Source organism: Balaenoptera ricei, chromosome 1 (genome assembly GCF_028023285.1).
Source record: "Balaenoptera ricei isolate mBalRic1 chromosome 1, mBalRic1.hap2, whole genome shotgun sequence".
Taxonomy (NCBI): domain Eukaryota; kingdom Metazoa; phylum Chordata; class Mammalia; order Artiodactyla; family Balaenopteridae; genus Balaenoptera; species Balaenoptera ricei.
This window is the reverse complement of record NC_082639.1, coordinates 2286343-2296842: the sequence shown is the minus strand read 5'-3', so window position 1 is coordinate 2296842 and position 10500 is coordinate 2286343. Positions and strand designations below refer to the sequence as shown.

At 65.9% G+C, this 10500-nt stretch overlaps 1 protein-coding gene across 2 annotated transcripts in view; it reads right to left on the bottom strand.

The window, feature by feature from the left end:
* Nucleotides 1-1280: 1280 nt before the first annotated feature.
* Nucleotides 1281-10500, bottom strand: part of TP73 (tumor protein p73) — a 45588-nt gene continuing 36368 nt past the window's right edge. The window contains exons 4-13 of one of the 2 annotated variants that reach the window (XM_059894485.1): nt 8346-8532; nt 7874-7989; nt 6224-6333; nt 5750-5892; nt 5310-5398; nt 4406-4527; nt 3814-3962; nt 3409-3547; nt 2947-3040; nt 1281-1619 (exon numbers count right to left, since the gene is read on the bottom strand). In XM_059894485.1, the coding sequence (XP_059750468.1) occupies nt 1281-1619; nt 2947-3040; nt 3409-3547; nt 3814-3962; nt 4406-4527; nt 5310-5398; nt 5750-5892; nt 6224-6333; nt 7874-7989; nt 8346-8532 (1488 nt within the window). The remainder of the gene's footprint in view (nt 1620-2946; nt 3041-3408; nt 3548-3813; nt 3963-4405; nt 4528-5309; nt 5399-5749; nt 5893-6223; nt 6334-7873; nt 7990-8345; nt 8533-10500) is intronic. The other variant, XM_059894495.1, reaches the window with a different exon arrangement.

Sequence of the window (10500 nt, the reverse complement as noted above, 5' to 3'; positions counted from 1 at the left end):
GGCTAACCACAGGGACCCAGGCAGAGTGAGGGACAGAGAGATGCTACGAAAGTAGAAGGCGGCGTCTCAGCGTACACATTAGTCAGGAGTCCCTTCATCCCACCCGCCTGGGACAAGGGGGGTTGCTTCATCCCCTCTCCCACCACCCTCTGTGGTCTTGTTTCCGGCCCTGAAGTTCTCTGGCTACAGCGGCTCAGAAGGCTTCTTGCAGATGGAAATGGCCCCATCAGCTAGGGTGCTGACGCTGTCTGCCCCCAGCCCGCTGACTCCTTGGGGTGTCCCATAAAGGCCTGGACCCCCTCCACCTGCCTCAGTGCTGTCCCCACGAGGACAGGAGGGCCTCTCCCGCACAGAGCCGGCCTCCCAGGGAGCAGAGCGGGGCCGTGGCTGCAGGCGGTGGGTCCTGCCCTCTACACCTGCCTCCCATCCCGCACGTGGAAGCTAGTGACCTACCCCTGCCTGGTGTGGACCCCGCCTGGTTTGCCCCTAGGCTTCCTTAGCTCATCTTGTTTACACAGGCCTGGGAAGACGGGCATCCCGCTAGGCTGACCCAACGTGACTGTTAAGAACAAAAGTTAATAAAAAAAAGGCTCACCCACCAAGTAGAAAAGGGCATCATTTTATCAAATATTGACACTTTCCAGCGGTCTGGGGAGCCTGCTGTCCGTGTCTGTCCTAAGAGGGCCACTGGAGAGAGGGGCTGCCGCCAGCGGTGTTGACACGGGTGCTGGCTGGAGGCCGCCGACCAGAAGCTTCCCTGCCTCCCCGGTTCCAGTGAAACTCTGGTTTTTGTTCGGGGCAGGAAGTGGGAGGTGGCTGCAGTAGGCTTTGCACCAGCGGTCAGGGGTGCGAGGGCAGACTGACCCTCAAGACCAGCAGAGGGACGGCCTCAGGCAGAGGCGTAGTCTGCAGCCTTGACCCGAACACAGGAGTGTTTAGGGACAAGCACCGAGCCGTGTCGCTACCCAGAGCCAGAGACATCGAAAAATACTTTCTGGCAGTCGGTCAGCAGAGCCCCCAGGAAGGCAAGGCAGGGAGGGGGAGGCCCCCCGGACCCCCGGAGGATGGGTCCTGGGCGCGCACCCTCAGCGCAGCTCCGGGAGCCCCTCCTGACGGGCACCCCCCTGCCCAAGTCCCTTTCCCGGCACAGCCCAGAGGTCCTGCCTCCCAGGGCAGTTGGTGACAAAAAGGAAGCAGACATCCGGCGCGGCTCCCGGGGCTCTCTGCCCTCTGGGTCGGTAGCACCGGGTCGGGGGGGCCCCGGACGTGCCGGCCCCCCCTCAGTTGGCCTCGCTCTCCGTGAACTCCTCTTTGATGGACTGTTTGCGGGACTTGCAGTCCGGGAGGTCGAAGCCGAAGTCGGCCCACTCATCGGGCCCCGCACCCCCAGCCGGGCCCCCGCGGTTGGGGATGGTGATGGTGTGGCGCACGCGGAAGTGCACGGCCTCCATGACCCGCTGCCGCGGCAGCTCCCCGGAGCCCCCGATGGCGATGGTGGCCGCGTTGCCGCTGGAGCGGATCAGCTGCTGCGCGCCGTAGTCGTGGCTCTGCTTCAGGTCCTGGAGGCCCCTCCAGATGGTCATTCGGTGCTGGTCCGGGATCTTCAGGGCCCCCAGGTCCTGCAAGAGCAGCGCACACGGCCGCCCGTCAGAGGGCTCAGCGGCGGGCACTGCCCTCTCCCCCTCCCGCCAGGGACTTCGCCTGTCCCTGCACAGCCATCGTGGGACCCCCCCAGGAGGGAGGCGAGGGGCCCACACCCCAAGGGCCACCTGTCCGGGCACTGGACGGTGTGGGGGGAGCAGGCAGTGCGGGTCGAAGGAGGGGCAGTGCTGGGCCCGCCCTGTGCCTGGTGGTCTGGCCGCACCGAATTCCGCCCCAGACAGGCGGCAGGAGAGCTAAGAAGTGACGTGTGGGGACGGGGGGCGCTGAGGTCACTCCTGGGCCCTGAGCACAGTCAGAGTGACAGATGGAGCTCCCCGCTCCCCGCACACCGGGACCTGGAGGGCAGGCGGGGCCCCTCCCGAGGGCAGAGCAGATTCTCAGGCTCCTATCGCCCGTCCCTCCCCCGCCCCGCCCGGCCAGGCAGAGCATCAGCTGGTGAGGCAGGGCTAACATGCACTGAGCTAGCCCAGTAGGGACCACCAGGGATGGGTCGAGAGGGCATTAGTGGACACACAGCAAGGCAGCCCTCTGAGCCACTGGCCCCAGCTCCCTCTGGCAAACCCGCATCTCTGCCCCGTGGCCTTGGCTGGGCACGAGCCTGGACGGGCCTCTGACCCGGAGCCGGCTGCAGAGCAGGGGCTGTGGAGGCTCCAGCCCGCTGAGCTGGAGCACCCCCCCCCCCCCCGGCCCAGGATCCGGCCAACACCTGTGTCTCCTGGGCTCTGGCTAACAGTCATTACACTCAAGGCAACACCAGGCTACGAGTGCTCGTTGCTGGGACTCTCGTTTAACCTAAAGACAAGCCCTGGCTGTGAGGTCAGGGGTCAGGATGCCAAGGGTGGGGCACTTCTACCCCGCACATCCTGGACCAGACCTTCAGTTGCTGTGCGTGCGCGGCAAGCAGTTTGGGCCTGTTTCTCCCTGTGTAAATGGCACTGAACTAGAGCAGCCCCAGGACCCTGCTGGCCTTCGCCTTCTGCACTTCTTCGTGCCTTGGAGACAGCCAGTCCCCCAAATCAAAGGCAGCCGGGCCACAGGAGACAAGACTCGAGTCCACGTGAGGGGCCCGGGCGAGTCCCGTCCAGCCGCATGAAGCCGGACGTCAGCACAGAGATGGGGCTGCTGGTGGGAAGGTTCCCCTAATTCCCCAGCCCTCCCTTACACGGGCAGGACAGGACACGGAGGCACTGCCCCAGCAAGGGGAGAGAGCTCCCGGCCCCGCGGACAGGGCCCTGCGCTGGCCTGGGGGTGGGCTCCCTGCACCTGCCCTGCCGGGGCCGTTACCTCTATCGTTAGGTTCTGCAGGTGGTAAATGTTCTGTAACCCCTGGGAGGTGAAATACTCGATGCAGTTTGGACACCCCAAGCCTGTTAAAAAACTGCAGAGAGAATTGGGGAAATAAAGCAGCATTAACTTCTAAGAACCTGGCTGTGCGGCCCGTCTGGGTGGGAACTGGCCGCCCCACAGGTCGCCCCTGCCCACCGGCGGCCACGGTGTCGGGGACGCGCTCACCGGGGCACAGCCTCCAGGGAACACCTGGCTGTTCTGCTCTCCCTCCCAGCACCTGCTGGATGCCCACTCCCGACATCCCCCTGCCCCTGTCTGTTCTCCAGATAGCAGAGCGTACAGCACAGGCTGCGAGGGGCAGCAGGCAGAGAGCGCCCCCGGGCTGGGGGCCAGGAGACCACGAGCCCCCAGGGCTGAGGTTAGTGGGTTAGCGGCAGCGGCCGGCAGCGGCCCACGTACCTGATCAGGCTGGGGTCGGCGTGGTAGGGGGGTGGCGGGGTACAGTGGGACCCCGAGACCATGGACTGGGAGCTGGGGCCGCCGTTTATCTCGCCGTTGGCCGGCAGGGCGTGGCCGTGGTTGTTGAGTATCCCGGGGCCTGGGCGGGAGGCAGGTGGGACGGTCAGAGGGGGCCGGGCCGGGCGTCCCAGGCTGTGCGGGGGAGGCTCGTAATGCTCGGCCCTCCCCGAGACCGGGAGTGGACAGAGGAGACCGTGCGAGGCCGTGCCTCCTGTTCCTGGGCGGGAGCTGCTGGAGGGAGCAGCCATCGAGAACCCCGCGTGGTCCTGAGCTGGGGGTGTCTGGAGCCAGGCCCACCCTTTGGGTCTCCCCACCCATCCCGGCCACCCTGCCCGCGCCACTCACCCATGGGCCCCAGGTTGGGCCCGGCCGCCGAGCCGTGCAGGGGAGGCTGGCCCACCAGCTGGTTGACGGAGGGCAGCTTGTTGACAGCCCCGTGCGCTTTGTTCATGGGCGAGAGGACGGGCCCGTAGGACGGAGGCTGCAGGTGGCTCCTGCTCGGAAGGGACAGCTGGGGTCTGTAAGAAGCACCTCCACATATAAAGCCCCCCTGCTGCAGGGGCCTGGAGCCCCCGCCCCGTGCTGAGGTGTCAGGGCGCCCGCCTCCTCGCCCAGCCTCCCTGCCGAACGGTGGCCACACTCGGCCACAGGCCCGCTGGCAGGCAGGACCAGGGCAATGGGTGGGAGGGGGTGGGGGCCCCTGGAACCGGCCCTGCTCTTGGTGGGTCGGCATCCCTCCCGCCACCGCCCCTCGCCTTCACTCGGGAGACATTTGGGCTGAGACGCTGCAGTTCAGGGAAGACCTCCCAGGGGAGGAGACGCCAAGCGCTGCCTGGTGCTGCTGGCACCGTCCCTGCTGGGTCTCCTGGCCCCATCTTTCTCCCGCGGGCAGCTGGGCAGGACGGGGCGGCCTGGGGGCGGGAGGGGCTGTGCTCACGGCCTCTGCAGGAGCTGCTGCTGCTGCCGGTACGACTCGACCAGCTGCGGGGGCACCAGCTCCATCAACTCCAGGCTCTCCTTGACCTTCATCAGGATCTCAAAGTTCTCCCGGCCCCGCACCTGAGCACGGAGAGGTGGACCCTCTGCCCAGGTGCATGTGGGCACCGCCCAGCCCCAGCCCCCCAGCACAGCGAAGCGCCTCTCCTTTCTCGGGGCTCCTCACCCTGCCGCGGGCCGGGAGTCCCCCGACCCTACTTTCCTCTCCCGAGAAGCAGGTCTGGGGGAGTCTGGTGGGTGGGTCTCCTGTCCGCACAAACCACGCCCACCCCTTCCTACCCTTGAGACTTTGCCACACTGTCCGCCTCCCCCTTTCCAGAGCTCAGCACACTTGGGGTGCTGGGATGCGGGGGCGCTGGACAAATACAGGGCTTTTAGAACAAGGAACTCATGTTTTTTTTTTTTTTGGATCTCATTCTTGAAAGACTCAAAAAATGATAAGCTCACGTCATGGAGACCAGTCCTAGCAGAGCAGGTGGGGTTTTATCCGAGCCGGAATGGCCGCATCACGGCACAGGCTGTAAACTCACTTTGGTGATGTGGCTGGGGCCTGCCGGGCTGTGGGAGCGTGCGATTCCTGGCGCGTGCCCTCCCCGGTTGTGGGGAGACCTGCACTGCCCCATACGCTGTATCATTGTATCTACAGCGAGACTCCTGCGCTGGGAGCTGTGTCAGGCCAGCTCTCTCTCTCTGAGAGCTGGTTCTCCCTTCTGGGCCCTGCAGCCTGCAGAGCTCGGGGTCTCAGCTCTCAGATGTGCCAGGCTGCACCTGCCACCCTGGGGGCCCCAGGTCCCCCTCCACTCCCCGCTGCCCCAGCCTGGGGTCCGCAGACACGGCACACTCACGTGAATGTAGTAGGTTTCCTCGTCCCCGTGCCGCTTCTTCTTCACGTTGGTGCTCAGGGCGGGGATGGCAGGGGGGCTCTGCTTGAAGGCTGGCAGGGGACGGGGTGGGGCAGCTTCGTGAGCAGGCAGGGAGGAGGGGCCACGCGCAGGTTAGCCAAGCCGACCCCGCCACCCGGCGTGAGCCGACCTTCCCAAGGTGCCCCTTGTGGACAGGCCTGGAGACCAGCCGCCCACTCGGATGAGCAAATCGGGCGGTCACCCACACGGGACGGAGGGGATCGGGGGCGGCCACGCAGGCGGGGCTGGCTCTGTCCCCTGGACACCGGCTGGTGCGTTTCCCCCAAGCCCTGATACAGGTCCAGCTGCGTCCTGGGGGTGGCCTGGCTCTGACGTTCCAGGGTGGCCCTCCACCCCCGCGCGCCCACCCCGGCCCTGCTCACCGCGCTTGCTGGCAGCCCCGCTCTTGGCAGCGCTCTCGTTCAGGGCCTGCTGTTCGCGGAAGTGGTCTTCATCCGCTTTGCGGTCTCGGCCAGGACAGGCACAGATGCGGCCCTCGAAGGACCGGCGGCCCAGCACCTGTCCGCTGTCCAGGGGCACAGCCGGGACCGTGAGCTTTGGGGCCCACCGTCCCCACCCACCTCGCACCCCACAGGACCGGCCTTGATGGGCCGAGGGCTCAGGGCTGAGTGCCCAGCTGCTCTGGGACGCCAGGTCCCCTGCGTCCCTCCCAAGGCAGCTCCTGCCCCAGCAGCCCCTCCCAGCACGTGGCCTGCAGGTCCCCTCCCCAGACTCGCCTCCAGGGCCTGCACCGCCCCTTGCTCATGGCCTCCCTGTCTCTCCAGCAAACCCCCCAGCAGCACGGGCCCGAGTCCCTGCCCCGATCCCTCCCCGACCCCCGCGTCCAGCAGACTCACTCCCGTGTCTCCAGGGTGATGATGATGAGGATGGGCCGCCGGTTCATGCCCCCGACACAGCTGCTGTTGCACATGAAGTTGTACAGGATGGTGGTGAACTCTGTCCCCACCTGCCACAGGAGGGGCAGGGAGAAGCTGTGCTGTCGGCACGTGGGCCCCAGTCCGCAGGGCTGGGGGCTCCTGGGCTTCCAAGCACCTGTCCCTCGCATCTCTGGGTAGGCAAGGGGGTGCTGGGCCCTGTGGTCCTCTGCCGTCTATCCACCCATCCACCGTCCATCCCCCACCCACCCATCCACCCACCCATCCACCCACCTATCCATCCAGCCAGCCACACAGTACACTGAGTGCCATGTGCTCTGCTGGCTCTGGAACCAAGAGAGCCATGGTCTGGTTGCTCCCCTGGCATAGGCTGGGGGCTGGCCCCGGAGGCGGGGTGTGAGCAGGGACATGCCCAGGCCTCTGTGGCGCAGGTGTGTGTTTTGCAGACTGTGGGCTCTTCTGGGAAGTAGGGTGCATGGCACAGCTCTGGGCAGAGGGAGAGACCAGAGCCGTCCGAGTGGACTCCCAGCACACACACTTGTTCCAGGGAGTGTGTGGAGACAGTGAGATGTGAACCCGGGACTCTTGACCCGTGGGCATCCCAGGACCACAAAACGGGCAGTTGTCACGGTCTCTCTGGGTCAGGATGATGGCTCAGGAAACCTGGCCTTTCACAAAACTGCTGGCACGTGGCAGCCGCCAGGGGGCGGGAGAGACCTGCTTTCCTGGTCCTGGAGGTGCCAGTGAAGCTCGGGGGAGGGAAGGCAGGGTGGCAACCCCTCCCCGGGCCCCGCCAATGCAAGGGCTGTTCCTAGGGAACCACAGGGGGTCCTGGGGGTCCTGAGGGACCAGGTACAGTGATGGGGCCTGGAAGGGGGGTGCCTGGAGGACTGGGTACAACTCTGGGGGGGGGGGTGTCTCAGACCCAGGTAGAGGAAAGGTGAGGGCTCGCCGTCACCCACCCACCCTGGGAAGCATGGCCCACAGGGTGCATTGCTGGGACTCGGTCTCCACCTGCCATCCTGGCACCCCCATCCCACCGTCACTGGTTGGTGCCACCCCTACTTCTCTCCACCCCAGCTTTTTACCCCAGTCCGGCCCACACATCAGCCCCAGAACCTTCTGCTGCCTTCAGGTCAAAGTCAGACCCCCAGGGTCTCTCCGCCCCTGCCCACCTCTTGCAGCAATCCCCCCCAGCCTCCCCCCCACCTCCGGGCCCTGCAGCGCTGTGCCCCCGACCGCAGGTCTCTCCTCTCCCCTGCGGCCCCCTGGCTCTACCCGGGCTAACTCCTCCTGACCTCAGCCCCTCTATCCCCCAGAGCCCAGGCTGGGGCGTGGGAAACGGACGGGCAGGAAGAGGGGATGCAAGGGCCGGGCTGGGGCCCAAGGGTCAGCAGGCCCACCCCCCGCTGTAAAGCCAGGGTTGTGGATGCCTAGAGAGGGCCGGAGGGGACCTCCCCCCAGCTAGGCAGTGTAGGTGGTCAGAGCCCCACCCACAGGCAAGGGAGGGATGGACATGAGGGCGAGGGAGGATCTGCACAGCTCGGGGACACTTGGGAAGTGACCCGAGGGGTCTCTGCCCCGAAGCCCTGCCCCAGCCTGGCCCCCTACCTGCGGGGGCTCGTAGGGCACCATGACGCTCTGCCTGCCGGTGACAGGGTCGTCCACGTACTGTGAAAGGTTGTTGCCCTCCACGCGGATGAGGTGGCTGGCGGGGGCAGACTGTCCTGCCGAGAGGGGACGCCGCTTCAGAGAGGTGCCAGCCGGGGTCTGCACCCCTGTGCCGGGCGCATCGCAGAGGACTCGGGCCTCCCATTGGGACTCAGACCCGCCGGCAGCCCTCATGCACCCGGGGCACTTGGCCCAGCAGCCCTGCTCCGCGCTCACCTGCGGGCACCGGCACCCAAGGCCCCAGGCAGAGCTGGCAGGACACGGGACTGGGGTGGGGGGGATGCTGAGCCCCCCTGTCAGCCCCTCGCATCAGACCTGCCGCCTCCAGGAAGGAGGCCCCGGGCCAGCCCTCTCCTTCCCGGCTGGGGCGCTGGCCGCTGGGCACGGGAGGGGGTGGGGCAGGGACACTCACCTTCGTTGAAGTCCCGCCCGAGCTCGTGGTTGGGGCAGCGCTTCACGACCTCGGTCACGTGCTCCGCCTTCTTGTAGATGGGCATGGCGCGGATGACAGTGCCCGGAGGCGGCGGGGTGGACACCTTGATCTGGATGGGGCACGTCTTGGCGATTTGGCAGTAAAGCTTCTTTAGCAGAGGAGAGTACTGCAGGGGGGGTGTGGGGACTGGGGTGAGGCTGGCCGTCCCAACTCCACACCCTCGCCCGCTGTGGCTCCCGCCAGGAGTCCCGGCCACCGCATGCCTGACCCTCGGCTGAACACCTCTGGGTTTCCTTCCCTCAAAGAGCCTCTCCCCGGCACCCACCCATCAGTGTCTGGCTGGTGTGGGCTCAGTGAGAGCAGCTGCTCTGAGTGCCCCGTGCGGCCAGGCTGAGACGCTTATCCACCTGGATCTCACTGGTTGGAGAAGTAGGTACCATTAGGTCCATTTTATGGATGAGGACAGTAAAGGCCAGGACGGTGAGAAGGAGCTGCTGGAGAGCAGGGCTGGGACAGGGGGCTGGGAGCCAGGTCCAGTGCGTCAAGCCTGTGAACCTTAAGCCCCCAGACTGTAGTAGTTTGAAGGGGGGAGGGTACAGCCTCGTGTCTCGGGTTTTAAAAGCCTGGAGTTAGGTTTTCTGTCCTCTGTACAGAGGAAACGTGCACAGGGACTCCCTGGGCCATCCTCTGAGGGGCCAGCCCTTTGGCTTACTTCTGGCCACTGCGGGTGCGGGGCTTTGACCTTGAAGCCCCAGGACCCCCGGCCCAAGACCTTGACCCAGGGAGGATCAGATGACTCCTGGGCCACCTGAAGGGACCTCCAGGGTGAGCGCCCAGAGGTCCAGGTGGCCCACCCGAGGACCCAGGCCGGCTCTCACGAGTTCAAAGTGACCCTTGATGGAAGGGTCCCTTGGAAACACGGGTGCCCACTCGTTTCCAAGCTGGCTGTCCCCCAATGACTGGCTCCTGGGGATCCATCAGGGCTCCTCGTGGCCCCATCCCCCACGGACAGTGGGGACATGAGGGTCTCAGAGTCCCAGGACGCTTCCTGTCCCCATGCCACGCCCCTGGGCCCCCCACAAGCCCCCGGGGACTCAGAGTTACTCCAGCCACAGGGTCCTGGAGAGCCCCCCATCACATCCCACTATGGTCGTCAGGGAAACTGAGGCCGGACACGGGGCTGCTGCAGACCAGAGGACGAGCAGGTCTGATCCCACCTTTGCCAAGGAAGCTGGGGCCTGACACCCTGACCCTTTGGCCAGCAAGGGACACGATGGACCCTCAGAGCCTCATACTCCCAGCAACTCCAAGTCCGGGAAAAGCAAGGGAGGCGGCGCTCAGCCTGAGCCCAGGAGCAAGGGGCCCCCGCACCTCGGAGCCCTTGGCCCTGAGCAGTGCGAGACGTCCTTCCTCTGATGAGCTGAAACCCAGCTGGAAATGCTGACCTGGGGTCTCCCTAGTGGTGTCCTGGGGGATTGGGACCCTGTCCAACTCCCTCAGCGATGACTTCAGGACGAGCCCCCTTAGGCCCCTATCGTGGAAGGGAATTGGATGCCCACAGGGCTTGTCGCCTCCCGGGGGCCCCATCCACCTGTGCCTGCGACCCCGCTTCGGCAGGAAGGGACATCCCCCATGGGTGTAGGTGGGCCCTCAGTGGACTTGGGGCCACACAGGGGGGCAGTTCTGCTTCCCAGGGAGGTGACCGCTGACCTCCTGGGTCCCCACCAGTATAGATGCTGCCCCTTCACTCCCCAGAGCACCAGTTTGGGAGATAAGCTGAGCGTCCTGTCCTGAGGGCCGTGCCCAGGGCAGCAGTAGCCCAGCCCAAAGCAAACACCAGTTGCCAGTTTAGTGCCCAGCTCTCTTGTCCACCATGTGCGAGGCTTCGGGACCCGTCCCTGACCCGAGACAAGTGTGCAGTTAGTTTCCAGAGGAAACTGCCTGGTGAGTGCCATGGAGGAGATCCAGGGGCCTACTTAGGGGACTTCCTGGAAGCGGAGGGCCCCACAGGGAATGGCGGGCCTCAGCTGGACTTCAGGGACCTGAACACAAGCAGTCATGGAGGGAGAGGCTGGGATGCTGAGAGCCATCCACTCAGCAAGGCTTTGTTGAGCGCCTAGTGTTTGCCAGGCCC